This window comes from Gavialis gangeticus, unplaced genomic scaffold, assembly GCF_001723915.1.
Source record: "Gavialis gangeticus isolate Ggan-Ray unplaced genomic scaffold, GavGan_comp1, whole genome shotgun sequence".
Lineage (NCBI taxonomy): Eukaryota > Metazoa > Chordata > Crocodylia > Gavialidae > Gavialis > Gavialis gangeticus.
The window spans coordinates 147,036,152-147,061,540 of NW_017728992.1; the positions used below are offsets into that span (position 1 = coordinate 147,036,152).

The 25,389-nt window shown below is 42.9% G+C and overlaps 1 protein-coding gene across 2 annotated transcripts in view; it reads left to right on the forward strand.

The window, feature by feature from the left end:
* LOC109304998 (carbonic anhydrase 3-like) overlaps window positions 1-22,652 on the forward strand; it is a 54,736-nt gene extending 32,084 nt beyond the window's left edge. Inside the window, exons 1-5 of one of the 2 annotated variants that reach the window (XM_019527871.1) lie at window positions 12,849-13,504; window positions 15,741-15,833; window positions 19,984-20,049; window positions 21,606-21,761; window positions 21,881-22,652. In XM_019527871.1, the coding sequence (XP_019383416.1) occupies window positions 13,334-13,504; window positions 15,741-15,833; window positions 19,984-20,049; window positions 21,606-21,761; window positions 21,881-22,000 (606 nt within the window). In that variant the 5' untranslated portion in view covers window positions 12,849-13,333 and the 3' untranslated portion in view covers window positions 22,001-22,652. Of the gene's footprint in view, window positions 1-12,848; window positions 13,505-15,740; window positions 15,834-19,983; window positions 20,050-21,605; window positions 21,762-21,880 lie in introns of those variants that run through there. The other variant, XM_019527872.1, reaches the window with a different exon arrangement.
* The last annotated feature ends 2,737 nt before the right edge of the window (window positions 22,653-25,389 follow it).

Sequence of the window (25,389 nt, forward strand, 5' to 3'; positions counted from 1 at the left end):
CTGGCACGAGCAGTACCCGGTGGCCCGCGGCGAGCGGCAGTCCCCGGTGGAGATCCGCAGCGAGGAAGCGCCGCACGACCCCACGCTGCCGCCCTGGTTCGCCAGCTACGACCCGGGCGCGGCCAAGAGCATCCTCAACAACGGCCGCACCTGCCGCGTGGTCTTCGACGACACCTTCGACCGCTCAGGTCGGCCGGGGCCGGGGCCGGGGTCCGCCTGCCTGCTCCAGCGCCCCGCGCGGGAAGTGAGAGGTTGCCTTGTTGGGGCAGCCCAGCAGCGCAGAGGGGTGGCCAGCCACACCGATGTGGTTTCCCACCTTGCCAAATGGCCACACTTCTTGCGGCCAGGGCAGGCTCTGGCTGTGCCAGCCCCTGGCAGAGGGACTGGGCCCCAGCTGGGCCAGCCCCGGGGCAGGGTTGGGCCCACACACTCCCCCCAGCCTGCAGACCTGCCTGGCACCAGTCTTCAGCCACGTGCGGCCACGGAAATTGGGCACCGCCGTGCAAGACTTGTATGCATGTGCGCACGCACCCCTTTGCAGGTGTAAGAGTGAAGTGTGCCGGCAGCTTGACTCCAGAACAAAAGCGTGATGTAGGTAGGAAAGGTTTTTGAGAAATACTGTCCTAAGCAGACGAGAAGGCAGAGCGGGGGATGAGCAGTCAATGCCGATGTCCTTCCGGTGGGTAGGGAACGTCGGGGTGGTCAAGCAGCAAAGGAATCCCAGCTCCGAGTTGGGAGTGGGTTTTTACTTCCTTGGGCACGCAGCGTGCACACTGAGCCAAAATCCTCAGGCTGTTTACACGAGAAGAAACTTTTATGCACTGGGCTTTGAGGCGCACAGCTGGAACACCTGTACAAGCATAAGCTCCTATATATGTGTGCAGAGCCTGCTTTGACATGCTGGAAATCCAGCATATTAGAGCAGACTCAATTAATAGAGTCTGCTGTAGTACAGAAATAGATGCGCTCCAGCTGCCTCCCATGTCACATGTATCAGCATCCCAGCGGGTTTCCACGCTGAAAAAATGGAGGCAGGGTGCTTTGAAATGAAACATGCTCAATGAGTTTTAGTTCAAAGCACCCCACCGCCACTTTTTCCTCACAGGGATGTGCAGGGACACTGATGCACATGATGCACAAGCGCTTTTAGCATAGCTCGCTAATTAAAACCCCTGGCGCTGTGTCCCACGACGCATGTAAAATGAGTATCTTTTTTTGAAAGCTGCAGACTTATTATTTCTGACACATGGAAGTGGCTGCATTGACAGACCCCAAATCCACTGTCATCTTGGTGTCAGTCTCACAGGTTGGGGTTTATAAATTAGGTATCCCAGCACCACAAGCCTCTGGGGGCCTGATCTGGCCCTGAGCACACTTAATAGTGAGAGCGCTGATTATTATTATTATTTTTAACACAAAGCATAGGATCTTCCATTCAGAAAAGGTTGTCAGCATTGCATCTGCTTTTATATAATACAGGTTTCCCTTGATTTATGCGGGTTCTTTATATGCAAATTCGCTCTTATGCAATGAGCGTATTGAGACCCATCATTTGTTATACACAAGGTAAATTCGCTGTTATGTGATCATCATAGACACCCCGGGCCTCTGCTGGTCAGTCCCCACTCACCCCTTCCTGTGCTGGAGCGGCCCAGGGAGCGGCCAACACCAGCTGCCTGCGGCCACTGGGGGCGCAGCACTCACCCCAGCCCCAGGAGTAGCCGGCACCAGCTGCCTGCAGCAGCTGGGCTGGAATCTGGCCTGGTGAAGGCAGCTGGTGTTGGCTGCTCCCAGGGCTGATCCAGCATGGGCTGGGGTGAGTGGGGACTGGCAGAGCCCCAGGGGGTTTGGGGCACAGTACAGCCCAGCTGCTACAGGCATCTTGAGTCAGCTGCTCCCAGGGCTGCTGCTGCTGGGGCTGGGGTTAGTGCTGCTGTTCCCTCTGGTTTGCTGCCTTGTGTAGTCCCAGGAGCAGCACCCCTCCCCGCACCCCTTCCCTAGTCCCAGCTTCACTCCCGCCCTCCCTTCCTCATCACCATGGGAACATATCCCTATTTATTACACTGTAAAGTGGGTTTTCTTTATGCGAATTTGATTTATGTTCCATTCTCCAGGAATGCATGTACCGTATAAATCAAGGGAAACCTGTAGTCTAATACAGTGATTCTCAACCAGGGTGTTATGGCACCCTGAGATGCCTTGAGATCCTTTCAAGCATGCTGCAGGGTGTCACACGATGTTTAGCATTATTAGATGTGCAAACATGATTCACATGATAAATCCAGATATTTCAAATAAGAATCAATGGTATTAAAAAGATTGCTAACCTGTTGGGGGTCTTTCTGAGTTCTTTGCAATAGAAGAATTGCTTTATTTTTCTGTAGTTGAAAGACCAGTCAAAACTAGGAGCTGGCATTTTCGGAGGTGTTCCTTAAGTATAAAAATGTTTGAGAACCACTGGGCTAGCATGAAGAGCGCTTATCTATGGAAGGAGGGAATCTAGGTTCAAGGCCCTCCTCACTCTGAGGAGGTTCAAACCTGTGTTTCCCAGTACCCTAAGTATAATGAGAGAGGCAAGTGTGGTCTGGTGAGTCTGTAGTCTCTATCCTTCTTCTTGAAGCTGTGCCACTGTGCAACAACAAAATGCTGGACTTGTGGAGCATGGAAGAAAGATTTATACTCTTTAGTCTAGCCATGAAGGAATTCATTTGGGAGAAAGGAAGGCTGGATTATAATTTCTGCTCCCAAAACTGTTTATACATTTTATCTAATGGTTCCTTTAAGGCAAAATGCATAAACTAGTTGTCCATTAAGCAGGAGCTGGAGCCTAGGATTTCTCATTTTCATAGGGGTAGTTTCAGACCTGAAATATAGATTCATTCTCTCACACTTTATGAATCTTGGATTCCTCTTTACCGTGTCCATAGTTAAGATGTTAACACACAAATTGAGTAGTTGTACTTGTATTTTGGAGGCACTTAATGAAAATGTAGTCTTGACGAGAAGTCATTTTAAATTTTATTTTTATGAAATACAAAAAAATAATGTACATGTTTGTGATTTGTTCAATGAACAAATATCAAGTTGGTGTTTTTTTAATTGCAAGACCTTGAAGTATAAAACTAGAGACTTTAACAGGATAGTATTGCCTAATGTAAGGACGTTTTTTGCAACTACCGCTGGAACCTTCTTAGTAATGTCCTCTAAAAACTTCCATAAAGTCACTTAGGTTCAGTTTTGAAATAAATTCACTTTCATGTGACAGGTGAATGAGGTTACCTTTTTTCAGGAGGTCATGCTCATCTTTTGGTGTCAAGAGGGAAAAAAATCTCCTAAATTGTGATTAATGCTACAAACAACAAGACCACAAGAGACATTTAAAAAAAGGTGGTGAAGACCCCTTTCATTTCATGGCAGCACCAATAATTTCTTTGGATTCTTTGCAGTTTCAATGTATCAATGGTATAAAGGCAATCATTTCAATTTTCTTTCTCAATGTCTAATTCCAACAAGTAAAAGTATGCAGAGATTCCTGTTTCAAGAAGTCTGAAGAACTAGTGAAAGAGATTTCTGCCAAGCTTTTGTACAAGTTGGAGTTTTTAGAAAAATCTCTGTTGTAATTCATCACTAGTTTTACTGGTTCATAGGGATAAATATGGGATCAGTGATGTTCACTTACATGGTAAGTGTTCAGCGACTATGGGATCTTGAAATTCTGGGGGTATTACCTTGGCTCTCCAGGTGGCTCATCATACAGTTGATGCTTCCTCACATAAATCTTTCAAAACAGGGTACTTAAAATCTCTGAAAAAAAAATTATCTTAAAGCTTCTCTCTTGTCAAAGCTCACTGCAAGTGTCAACAGTCAGTTCAGCTCCTTTAGCAATGTGCATTATTCCTTTTGAAGGTAGCTGTTCATGGAAGGAAAAGCCTTTCATTTCTATAATGTCAGATAAGAACAAGATTTTGGATGATACCGTAACTTGCAACAGCCCTCTTTCTTCAATAGACAGATTGCCATATCCATTCAAAAAATCTGACAGGATCCTTTGAATCTCTTCCAAATTACTGAGGATTCTTTCCAAGGTTCCCTGGTGGCTGGTCTCCTTGTTCCTATGCTCTGTGGTTCCTTCAAGAACCAAAGCACTCTCCATTGCCTTCCACTTGCACACACACAAATGCAGTAGGGAAGCCCCCACTATGAGATGCTCTTAACTTTTATATGCACTGTACTTGAGAGCATCTGTGAAAGACACCACAGGAGTGGCTTCACTACTGTATTTCCAGATTTGGTGAATGCTAGCAGGAGTGGATGGGTAGGACAGGTTCAGGAATATCCTGCCCTCTCCTGAAAATGGTGTTAACCAACAATACTCAGCCATGGTTCTGTAGCACCCTGAGGTGCCATGAGATACTTTAAAGCATGTTGTGGGGTGTCACACAATATTAAAACTGTTAGGCATGCAAACACCTACATGTATTTGTGTCTTTCAAAGCAGTCTTTAATAATCAACTTTTAAATTTTGGCTTTCAGCAGAAGGATTCATTCAAATCCTTGAACTTTGGATTTTATTTTGCAGGAAATTTACAAATGTTAATGAAAATACCTGATGAATTGTTTGGAGTAAGCTATAAGTCCTTAATGTTTATGATCGATTTGATCTCTCGGAGGCACTTTATTTGTCACAACAAACTGAATATTTTTACAGTGTTTTTAAATAGTACTCATTTCCTTCAGTTTGCAAATGTGACAGCAAAGTAGTAATTGTGCCACCTGAAAAAGTGATGATAAAATAAGTATCAGTAAGTCATTAATGTTGTTGAGCAAATGAATAAACATAAATAATAATAATAAAAAAAAACCTAGGTTTTTTTTGTAGGGGGAGGAGGGAAGAGGCAGGGTTCTGGATAAACCAGATCCAGTTTTTGGAGCATTCCTGAAGATAAGAGCCTTAAAGTTTATAGCAGAGACGGGCAATTATTTCAGGTGGAGGGCTGCTTACTGAGTTTTGGCAAGCCATCGAGGGCCACATGACAGGCAGCCAGGGGCAGATAAATATTAATTTTTCTAAAATTTTTAGGTGCTCCATGGGCCAGATAGAATGGCCTGGTGGGCCACATCCAGCCTGCGGGCCTCATTTTGCCCACCCCTGGTTTATAGGTGATAAACAGTAGGGGTTAGGATATATACGATTTTCTGAACAATTATAAGGTAACAGCAGAATGACCTGGATGACAAGTGTGAAATGTAGAAATAAGAGAAACTAAAGGTCAGTTGTTCTTTCTCTGCTGCAGTCCAGTCAAGCATTGCATTCAAGAGGAAAAGCAGTTTTCATGTTGATGAAAACATTGCCTTGACAAATTGCATTCTTTCAATTACAAAATCCAGAGCTGACAAAAAAAAGTACCTGTTCCTATTTTATATAATTTCACTATGTTCTCTCTAAGTATCTGAAGTAGGTGCTGAACTTGGATAAGTCATTTTATAAACTGTATGAAATTTGTCCATTTTGAAAACCAATTGTAACCACTGTGCTACTGGATATTAGGCCTAGGTGAAATTTCAACGGGTGTTTCATTTTGAAGCTGTTTCCGCACGTTTCGAGCTTGAAACAACGAAATTGAAATGAAACGAAAGGCTTTGAAACAGCTTCAAAACTAAATGAGGGCACTTAAAGCTGGGCTTGCCTGTAGCTAAACAGAAACTAAGGAGAGGGAGAGGGGAAGCGGCGGGATAGGACTGCTCTGGCATAGACTGTGTGGCTGGCCAGTGACTGTCATCCTTCCCTGAGGTCCCTTCCAATCCCAGTGCTCTGGGGGAGAGAGAGAAAAACAGCATAAAAAGCATTGTTTGAACTGAGCTTTCTTTGTGCCTTGGAGTCGGCTTACTGAGCTGTGTCTTCTGGCAGCATCAGCACCTATGCACCTATCTTTTTGAAACCACTGCACCTATCTCCTTGAAACCTGGCAGGCTTTATGGCCTCAGCAAGTGCTACTATGCCTGCTGTTTTCATCCCACTTTGCCTTGATACACACACGACACGAGTTTTGCTTGTCAGTAGCCTGAGGGGCAGTTTCCCGGAAAACCCCCACACCTGTCTCCTTGAAACTTAACAGGCTTTGTAGCCTCAGCAGAGGCTAACATCCCTGTTGTTTTCATTCTAATCAAGAAAGAAATGACAAAGTTATAGGCATTTTCATGATTCCCCATTATGGCCTATGGGTGAAACGCTGAAATGTGTCGAAACAACGAAACAGTTTCAACGCAACAAAGCAGAACAGTGCTTCAAAACAGTGAAACAAAACACTGTCCCTTCGAAATGGCAAAATGGAAGTTGAACAAAATGGTGCTGTTTCGCACAGCCCTACTGGATTTACAGGAAAGGCTTGAATCTATAGGTCAATGTAGTTTTTACATGAGATGAGATGTCATTGTAGCATTAGTAAGTTAAATAAGCTATTGATTTTATGTAATGTTTCAATGACCAATCAACAGGCTTTGCTGGTGAGGATGGTGAGGGAGGGGTTGGGATGAAGGAATCTGTCTTTCTAGGTGCATCTACATGTGATATTAAGGCAATGTGTGCCATTTGCCCTGGACTCAGCTGCTCCTGGGCGTAATGTCTGCACATGTGCCCAGTACCATAGCACTTTGAGCCAGGGTGGAGCAACCCCAGGCTAGCAAGGGAGCTTGGGGGATCAGCCTCAGGCTCTGGGTGGTAGCATCAAGGGGCAGAGGGGCTGGCTGGGGCATGAGGGAGATACAGTGTGGGGCTAGGTGGCAGGCAGCCCCAGCACTGTAGTACCCTTGTGCCCCAGCCAGCCCCGGTCACCATCTACACGTGCATTTTGGTGGAGTAACTTACGCCACTGTAAGATAGTATTGTCCCAGACAGTACTATCCTATGGAGGACTTAATTTACTGTGCCCTAACAGCAGTACACATGTAGACTGTGATACTTTGCTGTGAAGCTAATTAGTCAACTGTGCAGTAAAGCACACATGTAGATGCACCCACTGTGGCTCAGCCAATAGGAGAGCTCTGGAAATGGGTAGAAGATTTAGACTTTTTTTCCCACCCTTCCCTTACATTCCTGATCTGAGGTGCGCCCTTCTGGACTAAACCACCAAACTGTTGAATGAAAGCAGCTTATGAAAATGCCCACTGGAATTCATATGAGCAGAGATCCTGATTTTGCCAAGCATGGCACTGCCCTGTGTAGGCACCCTCTTGTAATGCCCTCACTCCAGCAGTCACCTCTGGTTTCTCCCCTGATATCCCAGGTGGAAATTCTCTTGCCAGTTGTACTTCCCACCCTCCTGCCGTTGACTTTGACGGCTACAGGATAGGAGTTTGGATCTCCACAGTGCAGACACATTTCCTGTAAGTCTCCCTCTTTCTTCCTGCAGGACCTTCCGCTGCCTCACCAAAACTTCTTGTAGCAGTGTTCTTTTTTGGAAGTAGCATGTACCTAAAAGCTTAAGCAGATGTTTAATTGTACATGTTTCTGTTGTCCAAGGGAAAAAATAATAGTAACAACTCTTCTTTGGGAAGAGAAGCCAAACTTAACCAAAAGCTTTCATTTTGGCCTACTCCTCCATTAAGTTTTGAGTGTTAAAATTACTTTATTTTTATATTGGATAAATCCCAAATCATTAAAAAAAAGTATCCTTTAAACTCCTGCTATTTAACCTGCCCTCACAACTCACATTACAAGCAGGTGGCATGGTCCAGCTGTATTAGTTAGGAAACAGTGCCAGCAGATTTGCCAGCTCTTCCATTTATTTGGTTTGTTATATTTTCAGTAAGTTCCTTACACCCAGGTTATCAAAGGCATTGAGATATTTTAGTTTTTCTTCCTGAGTTTCCCCATAAGAAAAATTAAATGGAAATTATGAAAATATTTATCTACTTTTGTGTGTCACTTTTTAAGAGGCTTTTGTTATAATATTATATAACTAAATCATTTATGCTGATTTAATTTATTAATAAAGTCACTTACAGTTTCAAGAATTCCACAATTAAAACCCGGTACATTTTTGCTGATGTTCCCTATGGCAATGACACATGTCAACTAAAGATAGAAACAACAAAGTTAAGCCTTCCACTCTGGGTTTAGTGCATCTTTTATCCCTGGGTAATCCAGCATGCATGATCTCAAGCATTAATTTAGGACCAGCAATCCTTAGACACAGGAGGATTTAAGAACTGTATTAATGTTAACTTTGGACTTCCATGCTGTTGTTGGTGTTTAAAACTTGCATGGTATTCAGAGCAAGCCTCTGGGGCTGTACTTTTGGAGTGGATTGTTAGCTTTCTGCCTAGAGACATAGGTTTCATTTCTGCCTTGGGTCACAAATGAAAGTGAATTTGAGAGCTTGGCTGATAGTAGCCTGTAGTCCAAAGGCCCAGAATTGGAGGGAGGGATTTGCCTAAGAAAACAAATGTATGCACATAGTTTCCTTCATTCCTGTCGAGGTATATTCATAGTCTGGTCCTTACATGCTATACTGATTTATGGCAAGTCTACAGTTCTGCCAGCTGAATATTTTGGCCACACAGTGTCTCTGTAGGACTCAAGCTACATGCTGTTAAACTCTTGGTTTCAGGTTGATTGAAAACAACTAAACTAGCCTTTAATGGGAATTTTGTTTTGTGGGAAAAATCACACAGAAAATAGGGAGAATTATAGAGCTGGGTGTAGAATTTTTTTACCTTTAATGCTCCTCAAGTTATCCTGTATGATATTCTTGTGTGTGAATGCAAAGAGCTAAAACATTAAAGACCCCTGGTATGTGTTCTGTTAATGGCACTGTGATCTGATTGCCAGCCTGAACAACTTGTACCTCCTGCCATGTTGCATACATTGCAGGAAGCATGACTTCAGGAATGGAGACAGGTCACAACTGTACCCTGTATTTGCCAGTGCAGGGAGAGCCTGGGGACATAATTATGCCTCCCCCTGTACTGGTAAGATGAAAGCTGGGTGTCCACAGCCTGGTGTGAACTATTGCAGTCCCAAGGCTGGGACTAACAATCATTTGTTTAATAGTTTTAGCTACACTGGAGCTGGCAGGAAACTCCAGTGCAGTTTTGGGGATGGGACCCAAAACAGGTGATTGTGGGTCCAAGCCCTGTGACTGCACTGGGGCTCGTCTCAGAGCCCGTTTGCCTGGATGTCAGAAAACCTCATCTGCAGCCCTGCTGCATATGCAGTTTTTTTAAGATCCCAGTGGATGAGAACCCTGGGATCAAGTAACCTCTCCATGATCCCAGGATTCCTGTGGCTAGGATGTATGCCCCTGGGAGCTGTGGAGCAAGGCAGTCAACTTCCCTGATTGCAGGGAGCCATGGCTGAAAACAGCAGGGTACAGCCCCATGCAGGGCTGCATGCCATGGCTGTCAGCTTGCCAACATGAGGAGCTGTCACCCAAGCCTCACCATGCAGCGGACGTGAGAATGCCTGGTGAGGACCCTTCCACCTGTTCAGTTTAAGGCACAATGAAAACCGACCACAAAAATATTACACATTTTGTGGAATAATATTGTGGCTGGCTTTCCATTTTGTTGTGCCATTACTTGCCTGAATGTGTTACTATTTAAGACAATAGGTTGATTGAGTGTGAAGTGTAACATCTGGCAGGGACCAAAGAGATTGTTAAGAGTCAAGTGGGAAAAGCCACACAGACACAAACAGGAATCCTTCTGGAAACAACAGGGAAGATTGACAATACCTGTGACTTAGCTTTCCAGGCTAAGAATGAGTTACTCTTTCCAAGGCTAAGTCTAGAATCAAAGGGGATAAGTTAGTTTTGACAGGCATGCAAGTGAGATGCAGAGAGATTCTGCTGCAAACAGTAGTCAGTTTCTCTGAGCCAGGAATAGGGGTTTTTCTCAGTGGAAAGGAGTTTATAACTGTTTGTTAGAAAAGATGAAGGGCCTGGAATGGGGAAGTAGACCTAGAGAATTATTTGTGGCTTTCCCCCTCTGCTCTGTGTATTATGTTCCTTTTGGACAAAATAAACACATATTTTGTGTGTAAAGAAGCCTGTCGCAGCCATTGTCACAGACTCCTGGAAGAAATCACTTTCACAGAACAAACTCACCTTGGTCCTGTGCAGCAACAAACTATCCCAGTGCACAGAATGACTAGCAAGTATGGCAAAAGACTATCTTGGCTTGGCTTAGCAGGGAACTCTTCAATGAGCTAAAACACAAAAAGGAAGCTTACAAGAAGTGGAAACTTGAACAAGCAACTAGGGAGGAGTATAAGAGTATTGCTCACAGCAGGGATGAAATCAGGAAGGCCAAAGCACTGGCTGGAGCAGGGGTCCTGTGTGGTGCTGTCCCAGAGCTGCTGGGTAGCCACTGCATGCAGCGCCTACCACTCTGGCCAGACTGCACTGTGCTTGGTGCCCATTCCAGCCACTCCAGTATCCACACTGCACACACCACAGGTCCCAGACAAGCTGGAACAGCTGTTGGAACAGGTATGCTGGGGGTGAGGAAGAGGTCCATGGGCCCAGTTCAGCCTGTGGACCACTCATCCAGCTTGTGGAGCCAGATGAGTTTGACATCCCTATTTATAGGTTTGGAAATCTGGGCTGCAGCCCTTTTTATCATTGGAGTAGCTGTGCAGGTGTTTTCAACCAGAAAGAGAAGAAGGTGCCAGGTTTGTCATCTTAAGAGTGTACTTGAGAGGGACAAAAGAGGGCTTCCTCAATAAAGTAAATTTCATCAAGTAAAATTATTTGCAGAAAGGGGTGTCTCTCTAGGTGGAAAATGTCAGGGGGAAATACTAAGGCCATAATCATAGAATCATAGAGAAGTAGGGCTGGAAGGGACTTCCATAGGTCATCTAGCCAAATATCCTGCCTCAGGCAGGATCATTGCTATCCAAGGCAGGATCACCCCTATCCAAAATATACTTTTCTGTCTGTTTTCCTGGGATAACTAAGACCAGGGAACTTGGCATAGGCTGACCTCTCCAACCAAATCCATACACCTCAAATCTAAGTTCCCTCTAATACCAGAAACACCAGCATCTTCCTTAGCCCTTTGTTAGCCCCCCGAATATTAGACCTAAGTATTTAAAAGGAAGGAGCTGTGGAGGAAGAGAAGGCCAAAGTGAGTGAAATGCTTCTGTTTTGGAGTTTGACAAATAGATTTCAGTCTTGTTCTATTCTTTGGTTTATAGATGACAGAACAAAGAAGTCAGTGGGTGTGTCTACACATGCATTGATGTACTTTTATTAATGTGCATTACATTTAGTACCTCCAATATGAGATACTATGAGGTACTAAATAAATACACATTAGGTTGTGCTAATGTGTAGTAGTGCGAGTGCATGCTTTTTAGGTAATGCTTAATGTGCAGTTGGCTATTCTACTGCACATTAGCATATTGGCATTGTTTTTTATGCACCGCTTTAACGCACAGTAGAATAGGCTACTGTACAGTAAAGTGCACATGTACACATGCCCTTTATCCCCTCCAGCTTAAAAGAAAACTAGCAACCATTGGGAGCCAAGGACTAGTGTGAGCTAGCAAACAAGCCAGCTAACAGGGAAATTTGATTTGGAGCGTTTTGGTGATGGAGGAGCAGCTCCTGTTCACACAGGATCAGTGAATTTGTGTGTTTGGCACTGTGTCCGCATGGTGGTAATATGTATTTTGTAGCCTCTGATGGTATAGAAATCACTGGTTTTTATTTTTATTTTTTTGAGTCTACTAGAAGCGTTTGCTACTCAGGAGCTTTCCTGCCATGGCTTCTAGTTCAGCGTAATTAAGTGGCGTGTGGGTGGGGTGGAAAAGAGTCTGCTATATCTGAGGTAAAAGTAAATCTCAGTTTGCTGTTGCTACAGAATTGGATAATATGCATCCCAGAATAACAAGATAATGGGAGAAAACACAACATAAATTCATCCAAGAAAGATTATATCAGACCAATCTAATATCCTCCTATGAAGTATAACTTACTTCCTACGCAAGGGCAATGATCTAATTTTATGTAGACTTAAACACAGCCTTTGACATAGTGGAGATGTTATAACCCACTTATTTGACAGGACTGCTACATGTAGACAAATATAGCTTGGAGGCCTTGAGTATAAAATGTATAAAAACAGGCTACGCTGGACTTTAAAAACTGATCATTCTCTTCCTTACACCCAATATCAAGGGACATGTTACATACGGTTCTTTTGCAACCATTGATCACTAGTCTTTACTTTTAATAAAACTGAGCTTCCTTCCTTTCATTTTTACCTCAAATAATAGAAAACTGCTTCAAAGACCTTGGATTCAGTCACAAGCAGAAACAAAATAAGGGTCCGTCTTCTCTACTTTTCAGCCAGGTCTACTTTGTAGATTGTTCTAGACCCTTTGTTTTATCCTTGGAATTTGGGCTGTGAAATAGGTAGACTTCAGTGTTTTCCCAATGAGAGCATAGAAAGTTGTATCACTTGCCTTCAGAGTTTCTGTACGCTCACGATATACATGTGTATGTCTTGGACTGTGCTTTCTAAACAAAATCAAGATGACGGAAGGAATCCAGTTGGAAGATCTTTCTACATTTTACAGATACTTTAGTTTTTTATATTGAACAAGTCAAGCCATATTTATAGATGAGAGAAACATGATTGTTTTTACTTGAGGCCTTCTAGCCTCACCTCATGACAAATTTTAAATGTTGTAGTAGCCTATAAGTGAAAATGAAGTGTTAGAAAAGTATTACTTGGTCTGTCTATTCAGTTTAATGGCAAATTAATGGCCTTAACAGGTATTGTTATTACAGTTTAGAAATACCTTGTATTATATGTCCATAAAAATGCATTAAATAGGCATTTTTCCAATACTTTGTTTTAAATATTTCAGTAAAAAAGATGAAAGTAGACTTATTCCCTATCTATTCAGAATGCAGGTTCTTACCTAATAAATAAGTTGGATGAGGCACATAGCTTTTAGTACTTTACACACCTTTTAGGCTGATTTTAGACATACTCCTTTTATGTCTTTATTAGAATTTCATGACATGATTGTTGTTGAAGAATAATGAGCACTTTTCCTCCACAAGCTCTATGTGCTACTGTTAGAGAAATCTGACCTGTTCTTCAGCCAGTAACTAATTCTATGGTTTGACTGTATTTGTGACTTTTTTTATACCTATAGAATCTAATCCTTATTTACTGCATCATCCTTATGTATAGGACCATACAGGCCAAATCCTACTAGATTTGCAAAGTGCCCTCAACTCTCACTGAATTCATTTGAATTTGTAGAAGGTTCTCAATACCTTTTCAGGTTTGGGAGGCCTGAAGATGCAGGAAATGCATGCAAAGCTTCTTGAAAAAGGCCTACCATTCAGGTATGTTATCATTTGCAGTTCTGAGAGGTGGACCTATTCAAGGAGCCTACAGGCTGCGACAACTTCATTTTCACTGGGGTTCTTCTGATGATTATGGCTCAGAGCACATTGTGGATGGAGTGAAATATGCAGCAGAGGTAGGGCCCTTTTTTATTTTTCTCTCTTAACATATAATGCAAATTTAAGTGTGGTGTGGTGCAGCTGGGCAAACTGCCCAAGTTTCAGGTTGGTTTATAAAATGTTGTGGAAAGGGCTGTGAATGATTTCCCCTCTGCTCCCCTGTGTGAAAGTATCAACCATAGTCATTCTGAAAGTATCAACCATAGTCAACCTACTTCCTATTTTCTGCTTGAACTAATTAATTCAGTTTCCCTAAATATCTCCTTGTTTCCATCAGTGAGAGTCTTTTTCTTTGACCTTTACTTGCAGAAATAAGACTTGGCCCTTGTCTTCTGTACAGAAGGGAGAATGCATGGAATGTATGATGTTTTTTTAAATGCAGTTGGAGATCTCAGGCTAGGCTGCTTTTATCCTTAACAGTGTCATGTAGCTTGGCACTGACAAAAATAGACAAAAAGCAGTATTCTATGTTGCATATTTAGGGAGAATGTCAGGCCTTTTTTCATTACTTTATGATGATGGTTACACTGACTAAATTGAATTAAACTATTGGAGAGTCTCCTGCAAGATTGCAGTCTAAATACAGCAATACCATGCTAATAGTCCATGTAAATATGTACAAATTCCACATATGTTCAGGTATTTCCCAGGGACACTTGTTGTATTAATCATTAGACAGGTCCTCTAGAACAGCATTTCTCAACCTGTAGGTCGCAACCCAAAAGTGGGTCACAAGAATATAATGAAAGGGTCGCGAACAAACTTAAAAAATGGATTGTCCTTTAAAGGAGGAAAATGTGGGAAACAATGGGTTTCCCCTTGCAGGCTGGCAGAGTTCTAGCCTCCAAGGCACTGCTTGGGGCTGGGGGGAGTGAGAGGAGGGTGATCAGGCAAGGGATGCCACGTGTATGTGGCAGCCAGGCAGCATGGAGAGCAGCTCCAGGTAAATCTATGGGGTGGGAGGAGGTGCGGGGCATAGACAAAGCATCAGCAGGATGGGGGGCTCACAGACAAGGTGTTGCAGGGGTATGCGGGGGGAACATGTGCGGGCATGGGTCTGCAGCCTGGCCGGACTGACACAGGTAGGATTTGCCTCTGCGGGCAGCGGGCAGGACCCAGTGTGGGAGGGCAGAGCGGGGTAGCAAGACTCAGTGCTGCCATTGGCAGGACCCTGCACCAGCTGCACCACCTAGCAGCATGAGGAGAAATGAATTGGGTAGGAGAGAGGGCCCATGCTGCCCTCACCTCCTCCCAATGCCAGCCGCTCATATGCTGGGCTGTGGCTCTACCCTGCCTCCATGGCCCAGCCGCTGCTGCCACACCCCTCAGGACACAGCTGTATCCCAGAGAGGAGCTGGTGTGGCAGGCAGCACAGGTGACCTGAGGAGTGGTGATGGCAGCTGGGCCATGGCAGCAGGGTAGAGTTGTGGCCCCGTGCCCAAGCAGCTGGTGGCAGCAGAAAGTGAGGGCAGCATGGTCCCCGTTCCTGCATCTGTTACCCCTCAAGCTGCTGATGGTGCAGCTGAGACAGGGGTCCAGGCAGTGGTGGCAGCAGCAATGAGTCTTGCCGCTTGGGATGGGGGGCAGCAGGTTGGGAGTGAGGGGCACTGGCAGGGCCAGGGAGCTGTTTTCTACTTAAACTATTTACTGGGTCAGGACCTGGCCATCAATGTTTACAAGTGGGTCCTGGTACAAAAAAAGGTTGAGAACCGCTGCTGTAGAAGAAAAAATAAAAATGTGCTAAAAAATGTCCTGAGCAGAGATGAGAGAGAATTGTTATCTTGTTCATTCCCTGCCATTTGGGATGGAGTAGAATCAGGAGCTATAGCACAGTATTTTATAAGGCACTGCTTAATCAAGAGTCTTTGGTTGGAATTTCTCTAACCTGAAAATCTGTCTGAGAAAAAACATGTCAATAGGAAACGCCCATGTTACATGTATGAATATTACATGCATCTGTAATATTTTCTCTGTTGCATTATGTCTAATTTTAAGCAAATTTTCTATTATTCTCTGCATTGCTCCATGGTCAATTTTTTGTGTTACATTTAAAAAGTAAATTTTTAACATATGACTTACAGGAAGCATAAGAAAAAACTAGCAGGGGTTGGGCATACTTTATTCGTATTTTCTGCATTCTCTGTGCACTCAGGTTTCAATGGGGTGCATGAGAAATGCATGCATCATTGTGGCTCTACCCTGCTTTATATTGCATAACAGCATTGATAAAATCCAGCTTCTTTTTGTTCTCAGCTTCACATGGTGCACTGGAATCCAAAACATGGTAATTTTGCTCCAGCTTTGAAACAACGTGATGGAGTGGCTGTAGTGGGTGTTTTTCTGCAAGTAAGTTTATTTTTGGTAGTACTGTACATATACTGTAGCCCGTTTGGGGGAAAGCTGTTTCTGTTGTATTGCCTTGTATTGCTTTGCATTATAGGAAAACATTGCATAGGCTGAAGATTTTTATGAGGCCTGTTCCCCTTATAATTTATTGTATGTAGAGAGACCCTTAAAACCATTCATCCCTGTGTGCCTCATCACATGTGAACAAAGGTCACTTTAGAGCAACATTTCTCAACCCATGGATCACAACCCAAAAGTGAGTCTCAAGAAGATTTCAGAGACTCACGAGCTGTGGGCTGAGAAACGCTGATCCCGGGAAAGCACAGAGACTGGCAGAACAGAGTGGCAGGGGTGAGCTGGAAGTTTGGGCTGGATGCTCGTGGCTGCAGGGTGGCTTGGAGATGCTGCTCAGTGGGCAGAACAGGCTGTGATCAGGCTGCTTGGCACGGTGGTGATATAAAAAAGAAGACTAGAGAGGCCACAACTTCCACTATTTGTGCCTTATAGTTACCACCCTTTGGAGAGCTTTTTAGCTTTTCATCCAACCCTAACAAAACAGGCAGTGGTTATTAAATGGAGCTGAGCTCAAAAGTTTATATATGGATAATAATAAAAACTTTCTCAGGGTTTAGATCCAAGACTGTTGTGCAAATGGATTCAAGGCATGAGCTTTGTTGCTTCCTCCAGATTCGGGAATTGGATCCCAGGTTTTGATCTAGGCCCATGTTAATGAACATAAACACAAAGTCCTTACCGAGTTGTTCATCTTTATTAAGGCAAAATTCAGAGGTTCCTATAGTAATTGTATGGTGAAAATCCCTGTAGTATTGAACTTCTCTCATTTTTTCTTTTCTCTCTCTCATTTGGGAGCACTAAAATTCAAGTGAGAACATAACATTGAAAGCATAGCCTACTAGCAGATATAATAGAAGCAGACAATGTTAACCTTTCTCTCTGCATGTCTTTGCAAATACATTTTGAGTGCAACCAACAACCATATGAGAGTGCTGAGACACTTCTGAATATTAACCAGCCAGATCTTGTCCTGGGCTTATGAGAAGAAACCTAGGGCCATGTGTAGATGAAACGAGGGGCGTGTGTGCACGACACTTTAAAGCAGGCTAAATGCTTTTACACCACTTTATCATGTCAGTGTTTGCACACCTTGGCAGTGTATTGCGCATTAATTCCAGCCACTGTAGGATATTCAGTGGCATAATGCACCTTAAATGACTTGGGGTGCAGCAAAATAAACTCCAAGGAGTTTTAGTTTGCTGCTCCTGTAGCCACAGAGTGAAGCACCAGGCTCTGTGCAGCTTAGGGGCCCTTCAGGAAGCCCTTCAGGAAGCCCTGCAGGCAGCCTGGGAACAGCCTGGGAAGGCAGGCTCTGCCCAAGAAAAGCAGCGAGCCTGATTTTCCAACCCTTCCCCCACCCCAGAGCCTGCCTGCCTGCCTGCATGAGTGTAGGAGCCCGGTGCTTCCCTCCGAGGCTGCAGTGCCCTCTGGGACTGCCTAAACCAGGTTCCTGTGGGTGGGTGCCGCCTGGATGGGGGCTGCCGCTGATACCTTTCCGCCCAGGGACCTCTCTGCCCACCAGCAGCTTGCCCTCCCCTCCCTGCCATCAGAGAGGGAGGTAAGTGCATGACACGGGAGTTTTAAGGGGCCTAAATTGAAGCGGTGGGTTTTTCAACCCACTGCTTCAATTTAGGGCCCCTGTTTCATCTATACACGCCCTAGGATTGTAGTTTTCTCCTAGGCCAAACTTCAGTGGATAGTTGGTTTATGGAGTGTAGGATGATGTCAAGAATGAGGTAGCTTGATGAGGTGAAATTTGCATTACTGATGACTTGAATCAAATTTCAACCCATTCTCCCAGAGGTGAGTGGTAGGTGTGCACAACGGGCCCTATTTGATTTGGATTTGGATTCGGCCTGAACTGGGGACAGCAATTCAATCCGTTGATTTGAATCACTGTCCCTGATTCTATTTGGCCAAATCTGAATCTGAAGATTCGATTCTGATTTGGAGATGTGATTGGCTGCGGGGGACCTCGGGTGCCCCCCCAGACCCAGGAGGCACCAGTCGCTGAGTTGGGAAGTCATGGGGGGGGGCCTCAGTGCACTCTCCAGCAGACCCAGACGTGGATTGGAAGTGCTTCTGGTCCACTTCCAGGTTTGCTGGTGTAACCCGGGCGGTACTCCAGGCGGTACCCCCTCTCCAGCTGAAGGTATCAAAGCAGGTGCACAAGCGCTGTGGGAGGTGTAGGGACTCTCCTCCTCCTATAGAGCAGAGCCAGACCACCAATGGGGACTTAACCATATACCTTTTAATGAGAGAACAGTACTGGGAACATAACCAGTATAAACCAGGGGGTATAGGGGACACTACAATGGCCCGAGGGGGCAGGATTCAACAAAGGTTAGACACTTAGAATCATAGACATATTCATCCAGTTGACAAAAGACAGGGTTAACAAAATATAAAACACAAACAGCAGAACAAACAATACTGATTGGTGAAATATAAAAGGCACAAAATACAAAAAGGTCAAATAACAAGAAATATAGGGCCTAGGTACCTGGAGGGGAGAACACAATGACCCCCTTTCCACTGCAACAAGAATTTCTCCCTCTTACTTCACTCACCCAAGCTGGGACTTGAACTCAGCTCTCCCATGTGGAAAGTAGAAACTCTACCACACAGCCACCAGTGCTATTATTGAGCCAAGCTGCTAGGGGTCTTTGCTTCAAGCTCCTCCAATAAGAGGCTAGGCAGCTTGGGGCTCCTGGAAGGCCGAGCTGGGAACCTCTCGGGTCGCTGTTCAGATCCTTCCTGGAGCTGGGGAGCCTCTCCTGCTGGCCACAGCCTCTCGTAGGGGACCCTGGAGCCCAGCGGGGAGCCTCTCCTGCTGGCTGCACGCTGTGCTGCTAAAGGTCCAACTGCTGCCTGCAGGTCCCACTCCTTCAGGTGCTTCTGGGGCACTGCTCCCATCCTGCTGACCCTGCTCTTGCCAACTCTTTGAAGCTCCTTCCTTGTGGTCCCTTGCTGGTCTCCCCTGAATCAGCTGCGCTGCCCCTTTTATCCCCCTCCAGGTGACTCAAGAGGACAATCAGGGGACATGGAGGGTGAGTCTCTGGGGCCTGATTGGTGAGGAAAGGGAATCCCAAGACCTCCAGTCATCTTTTACCCCTTCAAAATCCCTGGACTAAGTCACTGCTAGCTAGCCCGTCACACTGCCAAGTGTACTGGGGAGCCCCCTACACTTCTGTGGGACATTCCACCTGCCCCAGCATTGCAGCGTTCATGAGCCACCTTGAGGTATGCAGAGAAAACTTTTAAAACTGCGTCTATGTCTGAATCGTCACCTCTTTCCAAATCTTTCTGAATCAATTCAGAGGGTTCCGATTCGATTTGGAGAGATTAAAGGGTCCTCTGATTTGATTCGGATTTGGAGATTTGGCCACCGAAACAGGGACCGAACCTTTGCACAGCCCTAGAGAGCAGCTATCTTATTTTTAGATGCTGTTGCTAAGGGCCTTCTTTTGTACTGTATACAGTTGTGATAACATCCTCCTTTGCTCTTCTCCTTTTTTAATTTCCTGAGATGATATCCTTTGCTAAGCTATCGACTTTCTGCGTATATCCGCTTATATCCGCTCAGTCATAAAATGAGGCTACTGTATAAGAGCCAAAGTATACACCTTGTAGGAATGCTACCATTTAATGGCACAGATGCATGCTAAACAAACCATACATTTTCTATATTTCCTAAGAAAAAATTGAGAGAAATAAAGTACATTTTTTGTAAATAATCACATTTTTTCTTCTGTATCCTATTTATAATACAATGTAGAATCCCTTTCTCCCACTGAAGCCATTGGGTGTCAAGTTGTAGCATATTTGAGTCTTATATGAAGATTTAGCAAATACTGTTAGAATTAAATTAATTCACTTTTAATATTATTCAGGACGTTTTCCACAGTATCAGATATACTTTTGTTTCTTCATACAAGATGTTCTGAGAATGTTGCTAATTAAACTTACAAGAGATATAGTTTGCGTTCATTTTTAATGCAGTTGTAAGATATGGTGAACAAATATATATCATCTGACAAAACTACTTGTTCAGCTCATGCTTTCTGCATTACAGGTAGGGAAAACTCTTAAACGAGAGATGAAAAGAATTCTTGAAGAAATAGACTCTATCAAGACCAAGGTAATAAAACAGTTTGCATTTTATTAGGTTAACAGAGCATCAGCAGAAATGAAAATTAGAGGGCCAGATATGACAATCTATTCTGGCTGTACTCTTGGCCATACATCAACATCCTGTGTGTACTGATGAACATGACTCAGAATAGTTTCTTTTCTATAAGAAGAAATATAATTCTCCTTCTCAATTCTGTTAGGTTGGCTTTAATAGGATTTGGACATAAGTTCCTAAATGCACAGATGGTAAATAGTCTTTACAGATATGGGCACAAATAGCACTGAACTCTATGCCCTAAAATGTTTTTTCAAATGAATGCAGTATAAGAGCATAGTTCTGTATTTTTTTAACATAGGCAGAACTTCTACAGAATTATGTTATCAGACCTAGTCTTATTGAACAGAAAAGTAAATTTTAACAATTTAGGATTTCCTGAAAATATTATTCTATTACCAACATTAGGATCCTTTCTAGCTGTCTCCACATTCTACATTGGTAATTCATCATGTCGCTCAACTATTTGAAGACTTGCCTCAATCCAGCAAACCTTTAAAACTTGGGTTGTCCTTAAAGGCACTAGTAGTGCTGTTAATTTGCATGGTTAACTCCTCAAATCTCTCTTCTGAGTCTTTATTCACTTCCACCACATATAGAACTGTCTTTGACTTGTATTCCTATATTGTTATTATTCCACTTCTTCCCATGGTAGGCAAGCTGATCTCATTTGCCTCTCTTCCCCCCTCTGGTCTTCTCATGACATTCATTTCAACACCCCAGTCATCACTTGCCCTACTCGGATATTGCCTTGCTTTTTGCATGCCACTTGCAACCTGAATACCTGTCACTATAACCAAGATTTCTTGAGAAATCTACAAATGTTTTGTTTGTTAACTATGTTGAAAAGCAGTGATATCAACCCCACTGCCTGACATCTGAGACTTTGTTTAACTATCGGATTTTTCAACTTGGTCTTGATTTAAAAAGAAAAGGGATGCGTGGGGGGTGGAGGGATAAATGTTCACTTTTATATAGCAGAAACTTATTACTACTCTGAGAAATACAAAATTAATCTACAACCATTTTGAAAAAGAAGCAGCTCAAGAAAGAAGGAAAAATAAGAAAATGAGCTAGGCATCAATCCCCAAAATAGTTGTCTTTTATTTTTTTCATACTTACGTTTTTTACTTTGCAAGATATAAATCTAAATAAGGCTACTTGTTTTTGCTCTTGCAGACTGGTATAGTTAAATTATAGATAAAACTGTGACTACTTGAAATAGTTTGGTAAAGTACATTGTGGTGAAGGAAGTTACAACCATACTAAAAGTGATGGACAATTTGATATAGTACATTTTTAATGTATTTATACAGGCGATGTAAATAAAATATATGCTGGTTGTTATTATTTTAGAAAGGAAATTTACTGAACAAATGTTTGAGAGGAGGAGTTTTCTCTTACATGAACACCTTTCATTAAGTTTTCTGTTGTAACTTGAGTCTCCCTTTAAACAAGATGTGTATTAAAATTGCTTACTGAATAGCATTTTGTTTTGTCTGGTTAAGGGGAAAGAGAGTCCTTTTCTACACTTTGATCCATCAATCCTTTTCCCCAAGTCTCGGGACTACTGGACCTATGAGGGCTCCTTCACTACACCTCCTTGTGAAGAGTGCGTCACCTGGATTCTTCTAAGGGAGCCTATTGTTGTCAGCCCAGACCAGGTAAACTGTACCTAGAGATTCACCTATCCACAGGCATGACTTTTTGTCAATTTTGAATTGATTATGGTGTACATCCCAGTTCCTCAGCTTGCTGACCTTTTTATTATGGGTCTTTGTAGATGGCAAAGCTACGGAGCCTTTCCATGAACACTGAGAATGAACCTTTTCGCCCCCTGGTGGATAACTGGCGTCCTCTACAGCCTCTGAAGGGCAGGGTCGTGAGAGCCTCCTTCAAATAAATTTCTGTTGAAATTGGGTGCCTTTTGAGTAAGAAAATTCCCAGCTGCCAAAGCCTAGGTAGCAATGTACTCTCTGCTGCTCTCCTCCTGGACTGAAAAGGCTGAAAGTCTGAGTAATGAAATATGGTGGATCACTGACTCTGATTTTTAGCAGAGAAAATTTGTCTTGGGTAATTTTTAAAGGTTAATACGGAAATGTGGAGTCTCTGTTGGGCTCATAACAACAGCTTTAGCTTTAAACGGGCCCTTTCTGCCAAGAGCTGTTGGGAGTAAAATGAGCTAGGTTCAATACCTAGATATCTAGAGGTGTCTTCATATTAAAAAGCATAATCATTTTAAGTCTTTACACAGAAAATTGAGAAAACGGAACACCTCTGCTAGATACCCTAATAGACAGTATTTCCCTCCTTGCTAGCTTTCAGTGTCTGTACAGAACAATGGGAATTTAATTAGGGGAGGAATGCAATATAAATTATGACTCCAAATAGTATCTAATGAATAAATGTTCTTTTAAAATACTGCTGTTCCCTTCCTCTGCTGCCTCTCACTTGCAGTTTGTTGTCAGAGATTCAAACAAAGAATCAAGAGCTGCCTTCAGGAAATGCACCTCCCACCTTTGTAGGTGGGAAAGAGTGCTGTCTTTCCCAGTGTTCAAAGAGTTTCCTAGTGTTCAAAGAGTAAGCTGTAGCTATGATGATCCAGAAAATATGCAAGCAGCAAGGATTTCTTACAGTGATATTTTTTACTGGGCCAACTATGAGTTGGTCCAATAAAAGATATCACCCTAAAAAATCCTTGTGTCTGGCTTCTATAAAGAGGCATCTTGCAGCAGTAGGAAACTGAAGTGACAATTTGCCCTTCACTTGTATTCAGCATACTATTCTGTCCTAAAGTTCCAATACTTTGTTAATTTTTCATCCAAGACAAGACAATTTTGACCCAAAACAGCCCAAAATTATGTCTGTACCTTGTGTGTTGCCCATGCAAATGAGATCTGCTTGTTTTGTCAAGGTACCATTACATCTGGCAAGAAAAGACTTTAATTCATTATCTGTAGGTTCTTCAATGGTTGCCTCTTCCAGACAAATGATATTTCCAGCTAAAAGATATATTTAGCAGTTGTATTTAAATTGGGCAAGATGAGTCAAAAATCTCCTATTTTTTAATTGATATAATTCTTGGGAGGCATTGAAGGCAGAGTTTTGTTCTTTGTTTCTCCAGCACAGAGAGAGTACAAAGAAAGTCACTGATGAGCAAGTTTTGATTTCAGCATGAAAGATTAGTGGTAGACAGTTTCATTTTGGAGAACTGAAATCAACAATTTAGCTCAAACTATGAGTATTGAATTTGGGAAACACTTCTAATTATTTTAACAATTGACTTACTCCGATCAACTTTCATTTTTGTCACAGCATTTGCAATTACATCCATTTTGAGAAGCTCCAGCATTTTCTTTGATATCCTGAAGATTCAGGATTTGTCACTAGCAGAAAATGGTTAGTTTCTGTGGAAGGTTTTCAGAATCATAAGAATTTTCACCTCCATTTTCTTACTGTACCACTTCTCTTACATTTCTCAAAGCCAAATTATACTCTTGCTTATGTTTGCAATTGATCCTAATGTTAAAAAGATTTGTGAGCAAGAATCTAAGACAAAATTTTGACTCTTATTATTATTATCATCAATTGGCTGTGATGTTCTTGTCTCTTGTCTGACTTAAAGTTGTCTCAGGATTGTATGGGTGTATAGTAATAGTATTTCCTTCCTTCTCTTCCTTAAGAAAACCAACACTAATAAATACATTTACAGAAGAAATGGTGTTTTTGCTTTCATTTCTAATGACAGCTGACATAAAAACACATAAGACCAGAATTTAACCAAAATACCTGTCACTGGTAATACCTGTTACCATAATGCATCCACTGTATATCTTAAGGATAGATGACGAGTCCAGTACCCACCCCTTTAGTTTGTTTATACAAGACACTGTCACTTTTTTGGCAAGGGAGTAAGATAAAAAAGCACAATCTTAACAATACTTACAGCGTCTAGCTTGGAAATGAACTATCCTTGGTTCAACTTACCTTGTATGATCATATGTATTTTACTTGATGTTTCCTGAGCTGCTTTGGCTCAACTTTAACTTGCTCGTGAAGTCTAGTTTCCAGCAAGGAAATGCATGCTACAACCAGTGGAGTTACTGGATTACTCAGATTTTTTTTAACCGTAGCTTCACCTTTTTGTTTTACACCAAACAAAGCTAGCTTCTTAATGGAATTAATAGCTTAATTTCCCTTAGGACACAGAACAATATTTGATCAGGCAACAAGAGTCCTGTGAAGTGGAAGTAAAATCAAGTAATAGATTCCCAAGAGGCTGCTATAAAGTCAGGTAATAGAGTCCTGTGAGCCTGAAGAAAAGCCAGGTTGGTCAGAGAGGTCCAAATTAAGCCCTCTGGATCCCTGGAACTTCCATTATTAGTGCTAATGTAAAATGCATTCTCCTTTCCTAACACCCTGACCTATAGGTGTATTAGATTAGTGCACAGTCATTTTTTCCGCAACGTGAATTCCAAAATATATCTGAGTAAGTGTAAAAGAAAACTTTTAACTGTGTGAGGGTGGGACACAAGCCAATACAAGCAAAGATAATCTTTTAAGAATAATCTGATTAATGATATTGTGGAGAAGAAAAGCCTCTGAATTTCCTACCAATTGGTGTTATAATCTTAATATCTTCTGAAAATGACATTACATTTTTGCATTCTCTTCCTCCAAGGGAACATTTTAATAAAGTTATAAAGCGTGTACCAGCAGAGCATGTACTCTTCAGAGTTCAGTGTCCTAAAATCATAACCCCTTATACAAATCAATAAAAGAGAACATCTTCCCTTTGCATTACCACACATTGCACTCTCTCCTCCATTACCTGAGGGAGACAGAATAGGGAGACAAGAATCCTATCATGCTGTTGAATCAGAGCTCTGGTTGCAAACACATGGAAAACTTGCTGCAGCAGGTGAAAAGCCTACCTGTAATTTGTGTTGTTCTACTATATGTCTGACTCCCACACCATCTTGCACTGGCTCTCTCTTTAAGGAACTGTAGTTATACTGGGGGTTGGAACAGATAACCCTTAGTCCACTCCATGAGCAGAGCCAGGATTTGGAGAAGGGGAGTGTGGCAGTTGAGTCTGACACCCTGCTCATCTACTCTCCACAGCCTCCAGCTGGAGCAGAGCTGGAGTTGTGCTCTCCCCAACCCCCTCCACCACCATGAATCAGCTGGGGGCATTCTCAGAATCAGGTGGGTTTATTCTTTATGTACCCTCTCCCTGCCTGGCTGTCCTGGGCATCCCTTGCCGGCATAGGGCTTCCAACAGTGCCTTGA